Source organism: Danio rerio, chromosome 18, assembly GCF_049306965.1.
Source record: "Danio rerio strain Tuebingen ecotype United States chromosome 18, GRCz12tu, whole genome shotgun sequence".
Taxonomy (NCBI): Eukaryota; Metazoa; Chordata; class Actinopteri; order Cypriniformes; family Danionidae; genus Danio; species Danio rerio.
The window spans coordinates 30,613,125-30,637,801 of record NC_133193.1 but is presented as its reverse complement, the minus strand read 5'-3'; the positions used below and the strand labels follow the sequence as shown (position 1 = coordinate 30,637,801).

Genomic DNA, 24,677 nt, shown 5'->3' with positions numbered 1-24,677 from the left:
AAGAGTGTATTTTAGTCAATGAAAACCTAAAATGGATCAGAGAAGCAAGTTGTTTCCTTTACTTCACTCAGCCTTCCACTGTCAATTTAAAGTTACAACACACACACACACACACGCGCGCACACATGCACATGCACACACACACACACACACACACACACACACACACACACACACACACACACACACACACACACACACACACACACACACACACACACACACAATCTGTTATTATTTACTCAACTTTCACTCGTTCCAAACTTGTTATATATAAAAAAAAACAAATATATATATATAAGATTCAGAGAAACTCACTTACACGTTTAAAGTAGATGCTTTGTGATAATTTAAACTAGCATGTCAATATTGCATTACCCATTTCCGATTCATTAAAAATGAAACTCTATTCTAAAATGTTACCTCATTTTAGTTTGGCACACAATTTGTATTATAATGTTGCAAATGGTTTGTTAAAGACAAAGAGATGAATAAATATTAAAGAAAAAAGCTTTTTATTGGACATTTATTATATAAAAAAGAACTCAAAAATTAAGCATTCAAGAACAAATTTTAGCATTGGCACTAAACAAAAACAAATAATAATAATAATAATAATAATAATAATAATAATATGTATCTATTATTTTTGCTGAGATTATAGCCCATCTCATCCAGAATAATGCTATGACTGATTGCATAATTAATTCTGATGTTTCTCAAGCAGCAGATTGAAGTTACTCTTTTGCTGACATTTGATGGAGTTAAGCGTGGTATTACTTGGCTAAGAGAGGCTGAACTAAAGAAGCAATGAATCAGCCCTTAGACCCAACCTGCTCCAGTCTGTCTGATTCTCTGGCTAGGATGGGGCTGATCCCCCTGAAGCTTGCATAATGTTTCTTTGGTGTTCCATTTAGCACTGGTGAGGTCCCTGTATCCATGGGGCATATATAATCTGCTGATTCATCCATCTTGAGCTTTCTCAACTGTCTGAAGTGAGTAAAACCAAGCTTCTTTGGCTAAAACAGAAAAAAAAAGAGTAAAATACTTTATAAGTGATACATAGAAGACCATAAATAATTTCAATGACAGTGTTTGGAATATCATACCCTGACTTTCGCAGTGGTGGTAAGGGGAGCATGGCCACTGGCATTGGCAAACTCTCGTTTCTCCTGCTGTGCCTGGAGCCCAACCAGTGTGTAGAAATTGGTGGCCAGGTGTCGTCTCAGGAGAGTTTTCTGTGGAGGGATGTTAAGCAACAACGCCAGGGTCTCTGAATGAAAACGAGGTTCTAGGATCTGCAATACATAAACACAAAACATAGACAGATATTTCACGACAAAATATTTAAAACATGGACTTTCTTCTGCAAAAAAAAAAAAAAAGAAAAATTGAAATTGAAATTAAAGATTGTATTTGTATTACTTTATTTATTAATTTTAAGTATAAATTAAGTATTCATTAATCAGAACAATGAGTGTTTGGTCTTTTTTGCAGTAAATATTTCTAAGCTTTATATTTTTTTGCGATTTGGAACTAAAAAAAAAGGTGAAAACTCATCCACACTTTACACTCTTTGTTCAAGTGAAAGTACAATACTTACACAGTGTGTAAATATAAAAAAAACAGATTGTGTATCAGAACCTGATTAGACATCTGTAATTGGATCATAAATTGTTTTACGGGAGAACAAGTAGTTTGTGTGGTACCCCCTCATATGTATGTAGCCCCTGGGACTCACAATTAGGCCTCCATGAACACCACTGCCTCTCAGGTTTGGAGCATATTCAGCCAGATCCACCGACCTCAACCACTCCATCACACGGTGGTTGGACCACTGCACCACCTCAGAAGGAGACGTCTTGAACTGCAGAATGGAATTAAATCTAGTTTAAAACAGTGAATTCTAACAAAATGTTAACTTAAGGGGATATTTCACCCTAAAATTTACATTTTAAGAGTTGACACTTAGCTGATGATTGATTATAAAGCTTGTTTGGCAAAAATAAATCTTAAAAAAAAAAAAAAAAGGAATGAATAATAAATCCATATGAAGTCCCTTAAATGTGAAGTTGCATCTTCAGTTTCGCACTCAGGCACGCTTTGCACTCACACTACAATCCTACCACGCCAAACCCCAACTGAACCGCACTGTGGCACACCTATTCCAACTGGGCCAGGGTTGGCCAACTGAACCACACCTGGGCCCGAATTGGAGCACTCACACTTAGCAGTTTAAATGAACTGGGAAACCTGCCTGAGGATGGATCGTATAACATAGTGTGACCCTTAAAAGTGACTTAAAAGTAAAAAGAAAAAAAAGAAAAAAGAAAAAAAAACTAATAAAAAAAGCTAATACAACTCAGCTTCATATTTTATTCATGATATTATTAAGAGATTCAGAGATTAATTAATTCAAGGGTAAAGTGTGCATTATCATGAACTCAATAGGGATTTGAAACAATTACAAGCAAATTGGTTTGTAATAAGTAAAAATGGCAAATGCTGATTGTGGAGTTGGATCATTGTCTTGTGAAATCTTGAGAGATTTAAAGTGCCCTTGTATTTGTATGTCTCTGTTGATGGGAGAACCGTGTTGTTGTTTTGCTCATCTCTCCTTTTACAGATTTTTGCCTTATCTAATTGTGTCTGCTCTTCAGTGATTACTTCATGTACAAATTATGAATCATTTAAGCAGCGTTAATCAATAATAAATATTATTTTTAAATGAACTAATATGAAATAAGATGAAAAATTTTAATCGCTTTTATCAAAATGTTTGGGCTAATTTGTTTCCCCAAATAATTAAAACTGTTAATGTGCAACTTAATTTACTGACAGTTTACAATAGGCATCCATTTCACAGTGATCAAATGGTTAACAGTAGCTCTATTATATTTAACATTGCTATAACATTTAGAGCATGTAGCACATTAGAGCATGCTTGTCTGCATGTTTATAGAATGTAAAACTGCAATCACCTCATCTCCTGGCCTCCGTCTCAAGCAGTTTGGGTTAAACTTGTTAACATGAAGGACATGGATTGCACATTTAATGCTCAGATGATGAAGCTGACTGGTGACTTTCAGAAACAAGAGGTCATTCTGAGAGAAAAGCACATCATTTTAACATTTTACAAACTCATGTTCACCTAGATGAAAACGTTGTTACACAGGGGTAAAATTAACTTCATCTTACCACTGTTAGGTACTGTAGCATGCGCCCATCAACCTTACTTTCATAAAACTGATCTTTGTACTGTGGTAAACCAATGTCATCAAGCCAACCTACAGCAAATAAGGATGTGGAAAATATTGGCAGAACACATGCATTTATTTGAAATGGCAAACAGAAACAGATGAAATTTCATTTATGAACATGCAGTTTAAGCAAAATGTACTGTATCGCAAGCTGTTATTGATGGTGCAAGTTGTGACTTAGCTGTAGTGCAACTCCACAGAGGGCAACAGTTCAGCTTCATTAAGTTTAAAATATTAAGATTATTACATACGTGTAACCCAGATATGATCCAGTTCGGAAGATTTCTCCATTGTCTTGTTACTGAATGCTCTGAGAGCTAGTTGCAATTTCTTTCTGTGCAGAGGATGTTTAATACAAATCTCCTATTCAGAACAGAGCACAAGACACGTTATTAGTACTACTAATGTTTCAGAAAGACTTTATTGCATGGTGGATATACCATATATTCTCAGACATTCCAAGTCTCCCAGACGTTCCAGGAGTCTCCCGCATATGCATAGAGACTCCCGAAATAATAATCTACCTTAAGTCGTGAGTATCTCAAATACGCCCTTGCTCTTCAAATATGTTGCCCAACCTAACCCCTTCACTCCCAGCTCATCAAATACAAAAGCACCACAAACCCACCCCACCAACCCACCACTCTTCATATACATCATGCAACAAAAACAACTCCCACAAATCATGTATTTTCCCCCCGGAAGTCACTTTTCCCAACTTGGGATGTCTGTATACTTATTACTTGGCTATGATTCTGATTGGTCAGTCGCAAAATTTGAAGGAATGTTATTCCAACTCAATCTTAAAGCAATTCATAACTTTTTGATTAAGTGGCTAATTCAATGAATTTGCTTATCCCCCAATGGAGTGGGTTTAGCAGTGGGGCTTGGTGCCATCCCTCCTTTTTAAAATCGTACAAAATGTAAAATAGTTACGTTTCCCTGTGAGATCAGGCTGGTTATTCTGAGATAACAACCGCTCAAACTAATGACATAGAACTTTGCTCACTTTGAATGATCAAGGACCGCCCAAAATGCTATTTGACTGACAGTTTAAGCAATGAATAATCTTTCCTTTTGAGTTGCGTCATGTTTATGGGCATGTGAGTGTCCACAGAATAACAGCCTTCACTCATAATGGTCTTTAAACATTTGCAACAACAATGCATCAATATCCTTAAAAATACATCAACAAAAAATATAAGAAATCAGTAGGACATGTATGTAGATGCAGACTGAGATAAACATTATGGCTTTATTATATACTTCTTTCCAGATGTAAGTTTGCTGACCACTTGACTCCCAGAAATCTTGCATATTTAAAGCAATCAGAGGACAACTAGGGGCCTGTTAATGTGTTGAGAAAAAAGTATACCATATGTGCGTCAGACGTTTAGCCACAGGTCCAAGAGTGGTGCTTAGTGTGACATCTGAGGCTGACACTAGTCATGCCACTGTTTGTCAACATCTTGTGACTGAATAATAAATAAGATAAAGTATGCTCCATTCAGCCATTTTTGTTTCTGTTAGCTTTGCTTTTAACCAAAAAACATATAAATTATTATTATTATTATTATTACTATTATTATTACTATTATTATTATTATTATTATTGTTAATTTTGTTTTGAGTCTAATCTTTATATCGTTTTTGTTTATATGCGGGATTAACTTCATCCAGGATGTTGTCAAATAAAAAAAATAAAAAAACTTCAGTCATATACAACATCTAATGTTAAGCCTGTCGAGCATTATTCTGTAACAACAATCGCCTGGATATTGTTTATTTTTGTGGCTGGTAAAACAATAGCACACAAGACAAACTATGGTTTAAAGATAAAATACCATACTAATGAAAACAAACCTTCTCAAGTTCCTGTGGAGTTGCAGAGAGGAGGGTTTGTCCACTATCCACCCACTGGCGGGCCAAACTGACATACTGACCCAAACCACACTCCTCCATCCAGCCACACACTTGCTCTGTTGTCCACTTACAGAAGGGTGTTTGTGAACTGATGAAGACAAGAAAACAATTACAGCAATATTATTTATTATTACATAAGTGGCTCTGACCATGTTAATTCATAAAGGGAAATCTACCGAGATGAGCGTCCAGAATCAGGTGTTCGTATTAGCCGAGGTCCAGCTGTAGCCCTGAACCCCCCTCTCTTAAACTGTGTGGGCTCCAAGTCATCTGACAGCACACCTGTCCTCTTCATCCTTTTATTATTATTATTATTTTTTTTTTTTGAAAAGGAGAGAGAAGGCAGAGATTGTTTAATTGTGTTTTCTTCAATAGTAATGTCACATTTGCATTGTATTATTATGAATAAACTCACTTTCCCCACAATTTGCGTATGCTGGTGTTTTTGACATTTTCCTGTGAGACAGGAGACTGCTGGCCTGATTCAGCCCCAGACGATACTGAAGAAAGATCAGAATTGGTTGTGTCCTTCATTGTTTCTGTAAAGCAAAAATGAGAGTGAATCAATAAGCATGACAAAACAACAAATTGTATTTTGTAAGTTTATATCTTAGGCTCCAGTTTTAGCATTTTTAGTAAATACTAGTCCATTGTTGGCTGTTTCTTTGTATGCTATTTATATTCTGAGTTTCTTTGTATAGTTCTTAGTTTCTGAGAGTATGGTTTGACATGCTTTATTTTCATGTGTTTTCTAATTAGTCATCATCTCCAATTGGGACTAGCACTCATTTCAAAGTTCTTCCTACACACAGCATATTTATTATTTTTTTTGTTGGTTAAATGATTTGCCTGTAGCCAGGTAATGTTGCAAGAACAAGCAACCAGGGGTGCTTAACCCTGTTTCTGGAGATCGACCTTCCTGCAGAGTTTAGCTTCAACCCTGATCAAACACACCTGAACCAATTACTTGGGAACTGAACAGCACTTGCTAATTGCAGGGAAGTGTGTTCCATATGGGTTGCAACTGAAATCTGCAGGGAGGTGAATCTCCATAATAAGGAATAGGGTTGGACACACCCCTCATGTAAACTATTGCTCTGATTAGAGTGTTAGAAAAGTATTAGTACACTATTAGATTAAAGTTAAGGTCAGTATGAACTCCCAACAAAGTTACTGGTTGAGAGGTGAAGCATTAAAAGTAGCATGTTGATAGACACTAAGCAAGCAGTCTACTAACATTACAAAACTGATTTTACACTTGAAGTTGCAAATTTGCTGATCAATAGTCAACAGAATGCCTAAAATGTGACATTGTGTAGAAATGACAATTGTTTGAGCTGCAAATTTGGCTGGAGGTAGATTTATTTATCTACACTTATAAACTTATTGATATTTTACATATTTATTGGTGAATTATTCTTTATTGCTATCATTGTAATTTTCCACATTTTACAGCATTTTTTGTTTTTAAAATATGTCTAATAGATGTCTAAACATAGCCACCTTGGCTAAATCAAGGCTAAATTTGGGCTGTCAGAGAAAATCTAATAATCTAAGAATTGGCCAAAATTAGACTAGTCATCCAATAAACAGAAATAAAGTACACATATAAAATTTGACGACTGGTCTGTTTTTAGCTATTCTCAGAAGACTATTAGATTTTCACTGGCAGCCCAAGTTTAGCCTTGTTTAAGGTAGGGTTTATCTCCAACTTGCCTCAACACACCTGTCTGGATGTTTCAAGTTTACCAAATAAGACCTTGATTAGTTTGTTCAGGTGTGTTTGATTAGAGTTGGAGTGAAAATCTGCAGGGCACCGGCCCTCCAGGAACAAGTTTGGTGACCCCTGCACTAGAGTTTGCATTTGTGCAATTCGATTGATGATAAGAAAAGCGAGCGGTTGGTCCATGTTTTCAATTTTTGTCTAGAGAGGTCATGTGTTGATCCTCGATTGGTTTCATGCAGTCAAGTGATGTGATTTCGCAGGTCAGAGTTCATCAAGCTTGAACTTTGCATCTCAGCAAACTGCAAAACTTGACGCATGACCCTGCGTTTCTGGTCTGACGCATTCGCATGCGAATGAATGGAAGTCTATGGGGAGAAAAGTCCAGTGTGACACACCGAAACCAATTGACTAGGACTTGAACAGCACTTGATATTTACAGGCAGGTGTGTTTGATATGAGTTACAACTGAAATCTGCAAGAAGATAGATCTCCAGGAATAGGGTTGGACACCCCTGATGTAAACTACAGTTTTGCCCACATTTGAGTGTTAGAAACGTATTAGTAAACTATTAGGTTAGGGTTAGAATACGCTCAGACATTATTGCGAAATTACTTATAACCAATAGAATGTTGGGAGTTGTGGCATTAAAAGTAACATGTAAATAGACAATAATCAAGTGGTCTACTAACATTCCACATACTGATATTGCACATGAAGTGACATATTTGCTGATCAATAGTCAACAGAATGTCTAAAATGTTGAATTGTGTGGAAATTAAATTTATTTGAGCTCTACATTTGGCTTGAGGTAGAGTTATTTATCTACAATGATTACATTGTAATAGATTATTTACAGATTTGTGAATTATTCCTTATTGCCATTATTGTAATTGGCCCTATTTCCCAGCAAGCATTTTTTTAAGATGTCTAATAGATGTCTAAACATAGTTGACTTGGCTAAAACAAGGCTAAACTTGGGCTGCCAGTGAAATCTAAAAGACGTCTAAGAATAGGCCAAAACTAGTCATCACAAAAAAAAAAAAAAAAAACACAGAAATGAATGACTACACATATAAAGTTTCTCTCATCTGTCTATTTGACAACTAGTCTAGTTTTCTGGCTATTCTTAGATGTGCATTAGATCTTTACTGACAAGTTTAGTCTTGTTTTAGCCAAGCTATCTACGTTTAGATGTCTATTAAACACAAAATTGTTTGCAGGGTTGTTAATAATGTATAAACTGCTCACATATATTCTTGTTCATGATATTGCCAAGTATGATGCGATCCTGGATTAACATCTATGTTGATCCTGGATCATAATTTTTGTTCGAAATTGTAGTACATAGATATTGCCTGGTAGGGATGGCTGACATAAAAATTATATTTCGACACAGTGTCGAGATCCTGAAGCGCAAGTGTTTCGAAACACTGCAACGAAGCATGATCCGAAACACTCAGGTCACGTGACTAATTCGATTCAAAGCATTGATCAGTTCAGAAGCGTTTCGAGACCTGGTGAATCTGCATTGACTGACAGGGTCAAAATCAACATTTGTCTCATAGTGGACCGTATGTGTGCACTTTGTTACTGTGCTTCAAATGGCTTTTGGGTTCAAATCCCGACTTGTACAAATACTCCGAAATCATGATTTTATGTATTTTAATTTATGTTACTGTTTTTTGGTCTAGTCTAGATAGGATACAGCTGCGCATACGGCATCATATCAGCATAATTTTTGTAACACTGTAATATTATTTTTACAGTACTGTGATGATCAGGTTTAGGGTTTGGGTAGATGTTAATAAAATACAATAAATGGGAAATTTAATGAATAATATAAATAGTAATTGTTAACTTCTGGCCACAACGTGTCTGATCTAGCAACAGCCCTGTTTTATGACCAAAACAAGACATATTTATTCACAATGTGTTTATTAGGATGCCAGACCAATGTTAAAACAAAACGATAAAAGCCTTTCAAGCAGATATTAACCATTCAAAACAGCTTTAGCCTGGATTCGAACCCACTATCCCTGCATGGTAGTCAGGAATCCTCACTGCTCCACTAAATCATTTAAAGGTTCAATCCTACAAAGTGGGGTTTAATACCTCAATTTGTACAACAGTTCTTTGCTGAAGCCGTTTCAGTGCAATCCATCAAAGATGACCACTAGGTGTCACTGTAGAGTTGGGTTTCGAAACGTTTAGAAGCTTCAAGAAGCCTCGCTTTGTCCACCACTAAAACAAGGGGTGCTCAACTCTGCTCCTGGAGATCTACATTTCTGCAGTTTACCTACCCTGATCAAACGCACCTGAACCAATTAACTAGGACCTGAACAGCACTTGCTAATTACAGGCAGGTGTGTTTGATATGAGTTGCAACTGAAATCTGCAGAAAGGTAGATCTCCAGGAACAGTTGGCCACCCCTGCCCTAAACCCAACCAATATTGTAAATTATTTCTAAAATCAGAGGACAATAATAGTTGGATAACAATCATCTAGAAGTCCATAAACCTATCCATAAGCCTATCAATAAAACTTAACATAAACAGTAATTGTGTCCCTTAATTCTGATTGGCTGATATAAATGTTGTTCCAGGATCAACATAGATATTGATCCAGGAACATGTCCTACTTGGCGAAATCAGGTTGGCGGTTCTTGTTAACTTTAGGCATACCAAATATTGCACAAGTGCTGATAACATGTAAAACAATAGTAAAAACAAAAAAATAAATAAAACAAGTAGTAATATTTCTAATCTATATTTAACATCATCATTCGCAGAACTGCATGGCTTTATGGCTGTATGGCTTCATAGATTCTCACAAAGTAATAGATACATTGAAATGCTATGTGGTGCATTGCTAAAAATAGCTTCTGGATTATCCTCTTAAATACAGTGAAAGTGTATTTAAAAAAAATCTAAATTAAAGGAAGAAATTGCATGAAAGAAGGGAGAGCGATTCCAGAAAAAGCAAACAGATCTCTTAATTGTGGCATTCAGTGGTATTACACTCTTTTACTTTTAGCTGCAATTTGACAAATCCCCATGCAATTACACATTTACTGTAAAGACAAAGAACTCTGTGTGCAGTATTTTGAGCTTCAGTACAATTAGCCCATTGTTATATATTTGTATAAATTACCTGTATGCAGCGCTGCTAATGGAGCAGTAAAGTCAAACGGAACAGGTTTTCACGGGCCAGTCTCCAGTTTCCCTGCCTGTCAAAGCATGTTTGCCCATCTGGCAGTGATTTGCCTCCCCTCAGTCAAGCTTTAGACACAGGGTGGGTCCTGAACAGGTGGGGCCCATACGAAAGTTGCTCTGGCCATGGCGGGAGACCCTTTCATTAGAGCCCATCAAAGGCAAGGGATGGTAGAAGTGGTTTTACTTAGTTAAATTAAAACACACACACACAGAAGAGATGGGAGGGGAGCTACTAAAAATTGACTTCATACTACAAGCCCCGATAAATCAAACCAGCATATACAAGGAAACAGGGCTGGGAACTGAGAACCAGATTCTATACAACTTCCGACAGCAATAGGACCATTATTTCATTTGTACAGATTTAAAGCAAAGTCCTTTTGAGGCAAGTCATTTCACTCGGTGGACATCTTTGAAACCCCTCTCAGGCAGTAATGTGTTGAAACATTTTTTTCTCTCTGTTAAACAGAAATTGGGGAAAAAATAAACAGGAGGGCTAATAATTCTGACTTTAACTTCACTGTTAGGTTAACTAACCATTTAATTTGAATGCTTTGAGGATGAACAGGGGTCTCAGAGAATTGTATCAACATGGGGTGAGTAATCAATAACAGAATTTCTATTATTGAACCACCCCTTTAAAAATAAATTATGTTTCCCTTCGGATGGGGAACTTCAATGCCATTAGTGGATTTATTCATTAATCCACGAATTGGGGGATTTTGTTTCAGAAAGCCAATCGTCGGAAAGAGTATACAACGGGCCAATGAAATGCCAATGAATCAGCAGCGTAAGCTTGCGTACGTGTGCCTTATTGCCAATCATCTCCGCATATAAGCACAGGTGAAGCAAGGGAACGCCATCCTTTTCACTTCAGAGACTTTACAGCCTTCTGAGAGAGTCGATGAGGGTTCCTTCTGCTATTTACAGCAATTTGAGCGAACGAGAGTTTTTCCCGGTCCACTGTGGGTATACGTGGCAGCAGACGGTCGAGCTGGGATTCTCCCTTGCCTGGCGTTCTTTGGGTCCGGTCCTCCAGAGCTGTGCGTATAGGTTGCTTATTTCCTAAAAGAGCAACACAGTCGTGCAGCACATCCTTTTCAGGACGCGAGGAAGACTTAGGTAACCTACCGATTACGGTGGTTAATACCATCACTCAGGCTAGAGCCCCCTCCACGAGGCGCACCTACGCCCTGAAATGGACACTATTCACTGAATGGTGCGTCTCTCGCAGAGAAGACCCCCGAAATTGCCAGATCAGCGTTGTGCTTTCTTTCCTTTAGAAGAAGCTGGAGAGTAGGCTGTCGCCCTCCACACTCAAGGTTTACGTGGCTGCTATCTCCGCTCATCATGACGCTGTGGCTGGCAGCACCGTGGGAAGGCATAACCTCATCATCCGGTTCCTCAGAGGCGCTTGGCGAATTAATCCACCCCGCCCCCCTCTCATGCCCTTTTAGGATCTCGCCCTCGTTCTCACGAGCCTGCGTCAGATCCCTTCGATCCTTAACTCAGTATCTTTAAAATTTCTGTCACTGAAGACAGCTCTGCTGGTCGATTTGATATCGATTTAGAGGGTCGGGGACCTGGAGGCATTTTTCGGTCAGTGACTCGTGCCTGTAATTTGGGCGGGCTTACTCTCACGTTCCTGAGACCCCGCCCGGGATATGTGCCCAAGGTTCCCACCATGCCATTTAGAGACCAGGTTGTGTGCCTGCAAGCGCTGCCCCCGGAGGAGGCAGACCCAGCCCTTTCCTTACTTTGTCCAGTTCGCGCTTTGCGTATTTATCTGGACCGCACTCAGAGCTTTAGATCATCTGAGCAGCTCTGCGTCTGTTATGGCGGTCGGCAGCAGGTAAGTGCCGTATCGAAACAAAGGTTGGCCCACTGGATAGTGGATGCCATCTCTCTCGCCTTTCAGAGCCAAGGCGAGCCGTGTCCCCCGAGAGTGCGTGCGCACTCCACTCGGAGCATCGCATCCTCTTGGGCACATGTACCCGGCACCTCTCTAACAGACATCTGTAGAGCTGCGGGCTGGGCGACACCTAATACATTTGCAAGGTTTTACTATCTGCGAGTGGAGCCAGTTTCCTCAAGGGTATAAGGTAACCCTTGGTGATTGAGGAAACAATTTGGTGAGGGTGTTGAAACACGCTTGCTGCGCCATTCTCCCTTGCACGGAGATACGTGCGCCTTTTTATCTGTCAGTAAAGTTCCCTGTCAGGTGAGCCCTGCAGATTCCTCCAAGGCCCCCAGCACTGACTCAGCGGAGGAGTCACTTGCTGGCCCACTACATTGTACGTCTGCCCGCTGGTCAGCCCGCGTTTTGGGTATAGGTGCCCGCTATGCGTGATTCCCACTTGACGATCCCATATGCTTATTCAGCCACGGTGCAGTCCCCCCTCACGGGTGGACCCGTGTCTTCCCTCTCCGCTAACCATCTTATTGTATGTGTACTCCCCCTTTTCAGGGTTAGTCCATATGTATTTTTGCCATCATTCTCCCCCATTGGGTAGCAGATGGCCTCCGCAGCGTCCTCCCTATCGGGACTGCGTATTTTCCTAGAATTATTTAGATGCTTAAGACTTCCCAAAAAATATATATAAATACGTAAAACTTCTTTTGAAGTGGGATAAGTAAGGGCCAGGGACCACGTCGGAGGACCGCCCCTCTCTTTGATGCAGGAGTGCTCACGCTATGCCTGGCTATCCTCTCATCGGAGGCGAAGGTAAGGTGCAGTCATTATGGCATTTTTCATACATTCCCCCAATTCGTGGATAATTGAATAAATCCACTAATAGCATTGAAGTTCCCCATCCGAAAGGGAACGCTCTGGTTCCTAAAGTAACCCTCCTCGGTGATAATGACTGTTCCTTAGCTGTAAGTGTCAGTCTCTTCAGCTTAAAAGAATGGCGTTCACTTGCTTCACCTGTGCTTATATGCGGAGATAATTGGCAATAAGGCACACGTGCGCAAGCTTACACTGCCAATTCATTGGCATTTCATTGGCCCGTTGTATACTCTTTTAGACGATTGGTTTTCTGAAACGAAATCCCCCAATTAGTGGATTAATGAATAAATCCACTAATAGCATTTCCATTCCCCGAGGAGGGTTACTTTAGTAACCAGAGCATTTCTAAGCACATTTTAACAGACAGCTTTGGTTCCAACCACACAAATGTGTAATGCTAAAGCTTAATGCCCCATTCACATGGGGTTTCAGCACAAATGTTTGACAGAGGGTGTGTCTGAAGTTGGGGCTGATATGATTGATCATCATAGCAGCGTCAGCCAAAAAAATTTGTCAGCAATTTGCATACAGCAATCTGAAGTCCCAATTTTGCAGCAGACAACGCCTCTGAAATGGCGCCGACGGTTCCACAATGCAGTTTGGCAAAGCCTGACTTCACCCATTCAAAGTGAATGGGAAGCTTTGAAGCCAGTGTGAATGGGGCATAAAGGTGCTGTATGTAAGTTTTTGACTCTTCTAAAGCATAAAAATACCATAATGTGTTTTCAGATGTTTAAGAAACATGCTAAGTGAACATTTATGTTTATTTAAAACACACTCTCTTTGTTTTAGTTTTTTTTAATCCACCGAATGCCAGTTTAGCCAATTATACTTCAGCACTTCTGGTTGGCTTTGTGGAAAATCACATATTTGATTGATTGATTGATTCATTCATTTATTGGTTCATTAATTAATTAATTCATTCATTCATTCATTCATTCATTCATTCAAAAATTTGAAAGCATGCATCAGTGACCAAATTGCGACCTCCGGCTCTATTTCCATGCACAAAGTGCAAAATGCAGGGCGCAAACGCTTTCAGGGCGTGTCAGAATGCATTTTTGCTAATTTAAGGACGGGAAAATTCGCTTTGCGCTGTGGTGCATGGTCTAAAAGGGTTGAGTTTATTTTCTTAGTGAGTTATGGGTGTGTTTTGAGAATAAACCAATCAGAGTCTCATCTCCCATTCCCTTTAAGAGCCAGCTGCGTCTCGCCATAAGTGCATTTGCTATTTACAGGATGTAAAGTAAGTGGAAGTGTAAAAACTGAGCATTTCACAAGCTAACAGTTAACAGTTTTTTTTTTTTTTTTTTTTAACAGAAAACAGTCAAACAGAGCATCTACCGCACAAGAATGAGAGATAATCGATCTACTTTCACTTTTGCTCTTGGATAGGGAAACCTTTACGCACAGACATCAATTAGCCTATAAATAATTAATTTTGTTTGTTAAGCGCAAATATTTGTTTCAAAACTCTTTCTAAATTCAGTTATAATTTCCAGCAAACGAATAAATAAACAATAATAACGAAGTGTGCTCAAAAACCTGAGTTATATCCTAAAACACATGCTGTGCCCCATATCTAAAACCTGCAGGTGGGCAAATCTAAGCTTGTTTTTAATAAAACAAATATAAATATGGATATAATAAATAATACTGCTAATAATAATAACATTACACAAAAGCAAATTGTTATGAATGAACTGAAAAAGCCTCCTGAGATGAAGAAGGCAAAAAGCAGTGGTTTTTTATATTTATGTAGGCTAGAAAATAATGTTTTGTAATATTTTAATCCTTTATATTTATATCCTATATATATTCTTAATATATCCTATATATAGGCCTTAATATATAAATTTTTTCATATGTATATTTGCGTAATGCTCTACATCTTGTGTGTAGGCTATTAAGTATTGTGTAAGTGAGGCGCAACTTTGCGCTGGAGTTTAGACCGGGTTTGTTTTGGTCTAATGAAAAATCTATTATAGTTTCTCAAAATGGCAATGCGCCAGCTGTGGCCTCAGAATGGCTTCCTTTTTAGACCAGAACGCCTATGGATGCACATATGAGCGCAAATGCATTTGCTATTTAAAGAGCGTGGTGCAACGCCTCAAAACAACTCTTGCGCCAAGCTAAAACTAGCAAACACGTATTGCGCAGCGCCTTGCTCCACATTGCGCTGGGTGTATGATAGGGCCCAAAATGTTATGTGCGTAAACTTACATACTGCACCTTTAAACTATGGATTCAGGAAGCACAGAATCATTGAACTTTATTGATAAGATGCAATCTGCGAAAATCATTGTCTAATGATGCTTTCAAATTTGGTGTTTGATCAGTTCACATAGAAATAAAACTGCATGCTAAGTCACATATCAGACTACCTGAAATTACCTGGCCTCTGACAACCACAACCCTCTTCATCCAAATAATTATACATTGATTTATTTAATTGATTGTTCTCAAAACTCACTGCCTGATGGTGGCCAGACTTTTCGAGATACACACTCTTAGACATGGGTTGCATCTTAAACAATGGCATGTCAAGGGAAAATTCAGTTCACCTGAGATTATGATTTTGAAACAGTTGTTTTTGTTAATGGACGATGTGTGTACTCACATCACCTCCTAACAACACACAATGCGACACAATTCCAGCAACAATAAATTTAGTTGTCTGCACCCGAAACTACATGACAGAAACTGTACTCTCAAAAAAATTGACATGTTTATAATCTAATAAAAATATATTAAACCTCATTAACAATAAAAGTACATGCTGAGTGACTGATATTGATGTTTTTCATTGCATCACAGTTCCAATGCTCATATTTAAACTACTGTATGTCTGCTAGTTATTTTATTGTCAAGATCTTAGGTAAACCTCAGTTTGAGGTGTGATATTAAGAATGATATTCAAACTCACATTGGTAACATTTGACACATAATAAAGCACACAATGAGCATCTGAGGTGATCACTGTCATAGTTGTTTATGTTGTTGTTGCAGCCGCAACTGTTTCTAAAATAATTACTTTGGAAAACAACTTAAAAAAAAACATATATATATATATATATGTGTGTGTGTGTTCGGGGGTGAGGTGAAATTACGGGAGTTTTTATTTAAGAAATGAAAAAGAAAAAAAAATGGGATATTGCTGGATACTGCTCTGAAAAACGGGATATTCCCATAAAAAACTGAAGTGTTGGCAGGTGTGCTTACCAGTTTAATATTGATTGATTTGATCCGCTATAGATAGAAATCAGACTGTTATATCTTCTAAGCCTAAGGGTTCTGTCACCATCTTGTGGATAGAAAACGTCAACTGTCGCCGATGAGCTGTCTCATATATTTATTCATTCAATCATTTTCTTGTCGGCTTAGTCCCTTTATTAATCTGTGGTCACTACAACGGAATGAACCGCCAACTTATCCAGCTTGTTTTTACGCAGCGGATGCCTTTCCAGCCGCAACCCATCTCTGGGAAACATCCACACACACACACACACATACACACACACACATACACACACACACACACAAACACACACACACACACACACACACACACACACACACACACACACACACACACACACACACACACACACACACACACTCATACACTACGGACAATTTAGCCTACCCAATTCACCAATTCCACATGTCTTTGGACTGTGGGGAAACATGCAAACTCCACACAGAAACTCCAAATGAGCTGAGGAATGACAGCACTACCTACTGCGCCACTGCGTTGCCCCTTATATATACATATGTATCCTAACAACATATGATGTGCTATATATATATATATATATATATATATATATATATATATATATATATATATATATATATATATATATATATGGAAATAAAATGTAACTTTTATTTAGATTTTTTTTCAGTAGCACATCATATGTTGTTAGGATACAGTGTTAGAGTCAGCATTAGAGAAAAATGGCTCTGCCAACTTTTTAATGTTTTTGCGCTCCCATCAGCCCTTAGTCAAAGATTCTTCTTCTTATTATTATTTTTTATTATTATTATTTATCATTATTTATTAATATTCAGATTCCGGAATCTCTCTCCATAAGTTTGTTTCCAATTATCGGAAAAACACTAGACTAGTTTGCAAATTTTAAATGTAATGTGTATTTATATAGTGCATTTATTGTGTATGGCCATACACCCAAAGCGCTTCACAATCATGAGAGGGGTCTCTCCACACCACCACCAGTGTGCAGCATCCACCTGGATGATGCGACGGCAGCCATAGGACAACAATGGCACCAGTGCGCTCACCACACACCGGCTATTGGTGGAGTGAAGAGACAATGATAGAGCTGGGGTGGGGATGATTGGGAGGCCATGATCATAAGGGTCGATTACACCCCTGCTCTTTACGAGAAGTGCCATGGGATTTTTAATGGACATTAGGACTCACACAGACAAAAGGTTGAGGCCCTCCTGCTGGTCTCTCTAACACCACTTAGTTTTCCCATGTGGTCTCCCATCCAGGCACTGACCAGGCTGAGCCCTGCTTAGCTTCAGTGAGTAATCGGTCTTGGGCTACAGGATGATATGGCTGTTGATACTTTTTTTTTTACTACAAAAATCTGAGTTAGGTTTCAAGTCTCTAGGCTTTTTAGTTTAGCCAGTTTATATGGGTCCATTGTTTCACACCTGAAAACCTAATTATTAAAACATAACCGCCCCCCCAAGCCTCAAAACCAGCGGCAGTGACTTCAAAACAGTCTGAGATACTTTGAATAGGTCACATACTAATGTTGATGTCTTCATCCTTATTCTCTGGAGACTTTTTGCCTGATGTGTCACTCGTCTCACCCTCTCTCTTCTCTGGGAGAGTCACAGCTGGGAGCGTCTGATGTTTGTTATCAGCTTGTCCAGTCTAAAAAAAATGGGTAAGAAGTGAGGTGAGGTGTAAAACTGGCTGCTGCGACTTCTTATAATAGTATCAGAACTGCACCACTGCCAGCAACAACATGGGCATGATTTAATTTGTACACAATTATTTAATTGAACTGTAAGATTAAAGGCAAATGTAATGATGACAGATTGATAACTTATAAAGACGGTAATTTAAGTACCTCCTCTGACATAACAGGCTCTACCAGTTTTCCATTCAAAGCCTAAAATCAAAAGCCTGTAATCCACCAGACATAAACCAGAAATCTTTTTTTTTTTTTTTTTTTTTTTTTTGTCAACAGCTAAACAACTTTAAATAAATGATATTGGATGCATGGTCAAACCTTTGGAGTTGAACTGCCATTAAAGTCTTCTATACTATTAGACCTGTGGATAAAATTAAATAAATAAATGCAATATATGTGATTTTTTTTCCTGTCTGAAATGAGGTTGTTTGTACTATATGTCAGATCATTTTACCTGGAGTTTGCATCTTTCTGGGAAGAAACTGAAGAAAATAGTAGAGGAGTTGAGCTGCTGAAGGTCAGCTGTGTCAAAAAAATAAATAATAAATAAAAAAATAAATAGAAAAGAAAGAGTATATTGATTTTTTATCAGAATAGCAATACAAAACAAACATATGCCATATGACACAAAAAGCTAATATAATAATGCACAAGATAAACAATACAGACGAAGGAAAAAAAATCTGACTAACTCTCCTGACATGATTACATCACGCTCCTTACTTTAGTGTTCCTAGTGAAAATTGACCGTTCAGTTTTAATTGCTCTTAAATTAGCACAAAGAAGCATTTTTCACCACCAAATTTTTACTCAACATTCTTTAGCTGTGTGTCTTAAAGTAGTGTTCAACATAAATTTATAGAAATAGACATACAATAACTGCTGTGACATTACAAATAGACACTGGAATCGTATTACAAATAAACAAAAGATGACAGAAATCCTTGTTCCATTACCAATAGACAGCTTGCTAAAATAAATATCACAAGGTCTGACCAAAGAAATTGAAATTTGATTCCATCCGAATAATTTATCAACCAAAGCACAAACAAAACTGTATACTTTCTTGTGGACTGACAGAAAGAAAGAAAGAAAGAAAGAAAGAAAGAAAGAAAGAAAGAAAGAAAGAAAGAAAAAAAGAAGAGAAACAAAGTCGATTAAAACACTTAAAATTCCAGAAAAGAGGTGATCATCACTGTTTTAAGTGCATAGTGTGAAGGATATCATAAGGCCTTGAGGCAATCATATGTAAAGCAAAATATTTAAGAGTGTTTTAAGCTGTATATCGGTCAGATTTTACCAGAACATGACAGAAAGGCTAGAACTAGGTTACACTTAATGTTCATTCAACAACTAATTTTACAGAGAATATCCCTACATTTTTTTACAGTAATTTTTTGTATTTTAAAATTCTATGTAGAACTTAGTAAAATGACAAACAATCTCTCTAAATTCACAGTTTGACTTTCATTTAGGTACTTTATCATTAAAGACAAATTACTGACAATTTTGTTTTTTATAAAGGAAAATTACAGTATTATTTATACATTATTTTTTCTGTTATTTTAAATTATATTCAAAAATCCGTAAAAATTACAAACAATACCTGTAAATTAACAGCTTGACTGTTATTTTATGTACTATATAAGTAATATACTAACCAATAACCATAAAATTATGGTAAAATTTCTTTGTTGAAATAAAGTGCAAAAAATAATAAATCTACAGATATTCTCATTAAAATGTTTACAGAAAAAAAAAACTGTTATTTTACTGACTTTTCCTAGATTATTACGATCAAATCCGTTCAATAAAGTTACACACTTAGTGCGCTCACATACACCTGTTACGGATTCCGTTGATTACACACACACAGTTGGAGGATCGTTATGAACTGATTCCATGCACTTTAAAAGCAGCATAGACCAATTGCTTAGTCTTGTTATACTGTTACTGTGAACATTATGACGCGGTTCTCTTCTTTTGCCTTGCTTTGTTTGTTAATTGTTTACGTTGTTTGCTGCCGAGACTGACCATTTGCCTGTTATTTGACCATGACTCTGGATTGCCTGCATATTGTTACATCTGTTTGCCACTGTGTTGACTGTTATTTGCCTGACCATCTCTGTGTAATAAACCTGCATTTGGATCTGCACTTCTTTCTCAGCGTCCCCTTCATGTTACAGTTCCATTTCATTTAAGATTTGGAACTGAATCATTCCATTTAACTTAAACCTCTACATGTTTTACATAAACACTATTCAATAAAATGTAACAACTGTAATTTTAAAGTTGTGAGAATTTTAATCAGTTGTATCTCGTTTGTTGTTTTTCCAAAATGTTTTGATCCAAAATAAAACTGTTAAACTACGATCATGAGCATGTCTTGGCATGTTAGCAAAGGTGTTTAATCGAAATGATTTAGGGAAAATTCTTTTAAATAACATTGTTTTCTCTTGAACTTTTAGTGCAGTCACTTTATTGATGGTGTTTGATCATAATAATCTAGGAAAAGTCTGTATAATAACAGTGTTTCTTTGTAAAACTCTTAGCATGTAACTTTATTGAACGGATTTGATCGTAATAATCTAGGAAAAGTCTGTAAAATAACAGTGTTTTTCTGTAAACATTTTAATGAAAATATCTGTAGATTTATTATTTTTTGCACTTTATTTCAACAAAGACATTTTACCGTAATTTTATGGTTTTTGTTTGGCAGCCGTAGCTGCCAGTCATTTGACCTTTTTTTTGTTAAGATTTTTTTTTTCTTACAGTGTTGGGTTGACACATTTTCAGTCTGCAAATATTAAAAACGGTGAAAGGTCTGTGTTGTTCTGTGCTAGCATGGATGGAAGAGGTTAATGGTGGCTATTTACTCCCAATAGATTTGACTGTATATTGGTTTACATGTGTTTTCTCTATTTACAGTATTTTACTACTTTTGTCTGTTTATTTATTTTTTTTGACAGTATTTCAGTTTTCAGCCACAGTTTGAAAAATGTCATGAATTCAATATATATTTGATCAAAGCAAATCTTATTCTGTATCTAATTCTTTGTAAAAAGGCAAATTTGACAGCCCAAAATAGAAGGACAACAAATGGCATTGGCAATGGCAAGCAATCTTGCACTGATTCACACTGAATTCTGTATTTTGTTGTCCATTTTGTAGTGATGGATTAAAAGAGCTAAAATACTTGTTTGCAAGTGGTATTGCTTAAAGGTAAAACTAGCTTTTGTTGCATATTTAAAATGTTTTGACACGGTATGTGCGTTTTGCATTTTGCATGAGTGCCGCTGTTTAGATTTGTGTTAACTGTTTTAAAAATGTGGAGTTTTAGTTGACGGCTGCATCAAAGCAATCAAGAAAAACTGTAAATCCAAATGGAAGTAGATCTTAATAAAATATTCATTATTTTCCTAACACCCACACACACATACATGTACACACCTCAGGATGAGCTTTTTGTATTAACGTCTTCATTTTCACAGCCCCGTTCTGCTTTTCATCCTCACTTCTGATTTGAATAGATTTGTCTTCTGTACCTGTAGAAAACATCAGTCATATTGTGCTACAGTTAACTGTAAGTTTATTCAACATTTTAAAACATTGTGTTATTATAACGTTCAACTAATGTTCAAATTACACACAAATCATTATGTAACCTGACCACTAGGGGTGTGACGAGTTCTCGGGCCACACCTGGCAACCCGGGCTACCTCAGTGTTGCACTTTTTTACAGTGCATGAAGAGCAGAATGCAAAAACCTCTAAGTGCCATCTAAAACTTTATTCTTAAATGAGTTTTTTTTTTACTTTTTTGATAAAGTATAGGTTATTTTTATCGCAGAGTTTTGTTTTATCTGAGCTATTCAATTTAATTTTATTTAGCTATTTAAATTCATTTATTACACATCACTTACAATAATAATCATTCGATTATTCACAATGATTAAAAAAAAAACAAAAAAAAAAACTAAGAGGTAAATAAAAAAAAAAAGAAATATAAATCGGTTGCTTCAGTGTTGCGCATCACTCATTTGCTTGGGTAGGTGTGACATAACCGCTGATGTGAGTTTAAAGAGTTCAAAAGTTGCCGTATCCAAAAGCAAAGGCTGCTACAACTGCCATCACACAAATTAACCACAACTCATAACCATGCAATGGAAAAGCTCTTTAGATATGCTTAAAATTATACTCATCGTAAACACAAATCAAACTAGCACATGTGTAGTATTCCTATTTTAGCCGCATTATTTAAGTGCAGTAAAGACATGTGATAATAATCAAACTATTGCCACCATGTAGGACTTTTAGCTGCAGTTTGCAACAGGATAAGCCATACACACATGGCTGTTTGACACTATTCTCTGCACCTACCGAGACAGTAAAGGAGACACACACATCTTTAAGCAAAAAAAAAAAAAAACATAGGAAACTCCTGGAGACTCAACACACCCATCATCATCGTTAACACACATTTATGCTGTCTATAGACAGCCTATTTTTTCTTTTCATTCAGTATGCAGTATCAAACTCCAATAAAACAACTTTCTCCTATCAGTCATCACTTCATACTCACATCCAGTAGCTATGAGTTTGTCGCAGGAGTATAATATGTTGCTGAATAAAATTGAAACCGCTGAAAATTTTAAAATGAAATACAAAAACTATTATAATCACATACATTTTTTGATTTCTCATGTGAAATTGTTCAGGGGAGAAGCCAGTCAGTGTTTATGCCATAACTTATTAAAATAGAGGTAAAATACCATAATTGCTAGTTGATTAAAAAAGCACCTACATTAATGCATTTTGTAACTTTTTTTTCAGTTAAATACAATTATATTTTAGATATATTATTTATATCATTTATATATTAGCAAATGTTTTGCAGTGTTTCCTTTACAGCATAGAATGCATTAAAATAGAAGGAAAATAACATTCCTTACAAGTATTATTAAAAAAAGCACCTAAATAGTTTTGCATTTTGTGATGTTTTTCCAGTTTAATACAAATCTATTTATATATTTCATCATTGAAGATTTCTTAAAAACAGAGTAGAAATCTCATCTCCTCTCGTTTTCATGAACCCAGTCTTGAGTCTCGTCTCGTCCGTGTCTTGACACACCCCTACTGACAACCATTTAACACTTGACTTTTCTAGATAGTTAAAATCTGTTATGCACACTTTATAAGGCCTTAATGACATCATGACCTTTAGTACATTAATTATTTTCTATCTAATCCTTCTGAAAGTAGTTTTGTTGACCTGACATCTTATAAAAAAAGCAAAAAAAAAAAACAAAAAAAAAAGTTTAAAGAAGTTACCTTGAACTAAAGTCATGATTTCATTCATCTGTTTGAACTGACTGAGGAGGAGAGTAAGCTCTTCAATCTGACGATCCTAAAACAAACATATAAATAAACCACACAATTTTTGAAATCAAATACGTCAATTATCACTTAGACAGAGCAGAAACAGAGTAATTATACATTTTGAATTTAAATGGCACAGAAGGAAGCCTCTCCCAGTCTCTTAAGCCCAAGTATTTGGCACTTCTCTGGGAAAACTGTTTCTGACTTCAGTTCCTCAGACATTCTGCACACTTAAGTTCATAAACACAGGCCAATGTGAAAAACAAAGGGCCCAGTGTGCTCAGAAATGACTTTCGCTCACCCTGTGGACATGGCGAGACGGTGAGGAGAGTGTGTTGACAAAGTAAGTTATGTTTTGGAATTTACAGAAATTATACTTCTTAGCGGGCATAACAGTTATGGATTCAGTGTTTAATTTGTGCAATAAATAAGTAAATAAATAAATAAATAAATAAATAAATAAATAAATAAATATAATTAATAAAAAATATAATAATAATAATAATAATTATAATAATAATAATAATAATAATAAATAAACAAAAATTAAATTAAAAGTATAACAATAAAATAAATACATAAACTATTAAATAAAAAATCTACACAAAGAAAATATGACATTTAAATTTTTTAAACAATTTTAATTATTTTATTATTAAAACAAACAAACAAACAAACAAACAAACAAACAAACAAACAAATAAAATAAATAAATAAATAAATAAATAAATAAATAAATAAATAAATAAATAAATAAATAAATAAATAAATAAATAAATAAATAAATAAATAATTAGTGTTTACATTTACCTTTTCATCATTGGCAGCAATAAGTGATTCCATTCCTGTCTTTAACCTTTGTAACTCTTGATCTGTTGGCAGAGATAAAACAAAAATCATATAATACAAATAATACAATATAAACAACACAAAAAGCTATCCATGGCAATAAAAAACAAATACAGCCTTAAACAATAGTATATATAAAAGATTGTTTACAAAGTCTAGTAAACTACAAACCTGGCCAAAGACCTAACGTTAATTAGATTACAGACGTGGAAAACATTACATTGGTCTTAAACTTTTTCAAGGCAAGCTAAGTGCTGCAATAAATGGTTATGACTTCATTTCAGAGTCACCAGTTCACAAGACACTCACACAGTCATGCATTTTTTAGGGTCATATAAAACTATAAGACAAGTGAGAACACACACAATCAAATACAGAAAGCCGTTTAATGTGCACAGATGTATTCTGCATCAATCTTTCAGGCAATTTGTGAGGTTGTGTAGTACAGTATAAACAAGCTTACGTTTGGTGTTGAGTCTCCTTCTGTAAATCTCCTCTAGTGGTGATTGGATGGTAGTAAGGAAAATAAACTGTTAGCTACAGTACCACAGCACATAACAGAAACACACGTGACAAATATTAAA

The 24,677-nt window shown here is 36.4% G+C and overlaps 1 protein-coding gene across 8 annotated transcripts in view; it reads right to left on the bottom strand.

The window, feature by feature from the left end:
* Positions 1-498: 498 nt before the first annotated feature.
* The window catches only part of ppfibp2a (PPFIA binding protein 2a), a 46,267-nt gene continuing 22,088 nt past the window's right edge, over positions 499-24,677 (bottom strand). For 3 of the 8 annotated variants that reach the window (XM_005159197.4, XM_068214912.1, XM_009293643.3), the window contains exons 8-23: positions 24,557-24,589; positions 24,055-24,116; positions 23,197-23,272; positions 21,317-21,411; positions 18,321-18,388; positions 18,185-18,227; positions 17,697-17,823; positions 5,599-5,722; positions 5,360-5,479; positions 5,124-5,271; positions 3,512-3,623; positions 3,199-3,287; positions 2,982-3,104; positions 1,742-1,867; positions 1,110-1,298; positions 499-1,019 (exon numbers count right to left, since the gene is read on the bottom strand). In XM_005159197.4, coding sequence (XP_005159254.1) covers positions 816-1,019; positions 1,110-1,298; positions 1,742-1,867; positions 2,982-3,104; positions 3,199-3,287; positions 3,512-3,623; positions 5,124-5,271; positions 5,360-5,479; positions 5,599-5,722; positions 17,697-17,823; positions 18,185-18,227; positions 18,321-18,388; positions 21,317-21,411; positions 23,197-23,272; positions 24,055-24,116; positions 24,557-24,589 — 1,739 coding nt within the window. In that variant the 3' untranslated portion in view covers positions 499-815. The remainder of the gene's footprint in view (positions 1,020-1,109; positions 1,299-1,741; positions 1,868-2,981; positions 3,105-3,198; positions 3,288-3,511; positions 3,624-5,123; positions 5,272-5,359; positions 5,480-5,598; positions 5,723-17,696; positions 17,824-18,184; positions 18,228-18,320; positions 18,389-21,316; positions 21,412-23,196; positions 23,273-24,054; positions 24,117-24,556; positions 24,590-24,677) is intronic. The other 5 variants (XM_073930355.1, XM_068214913.1, XM_073930356.1 and 2 more) reach the window with 3 other exon arrangements.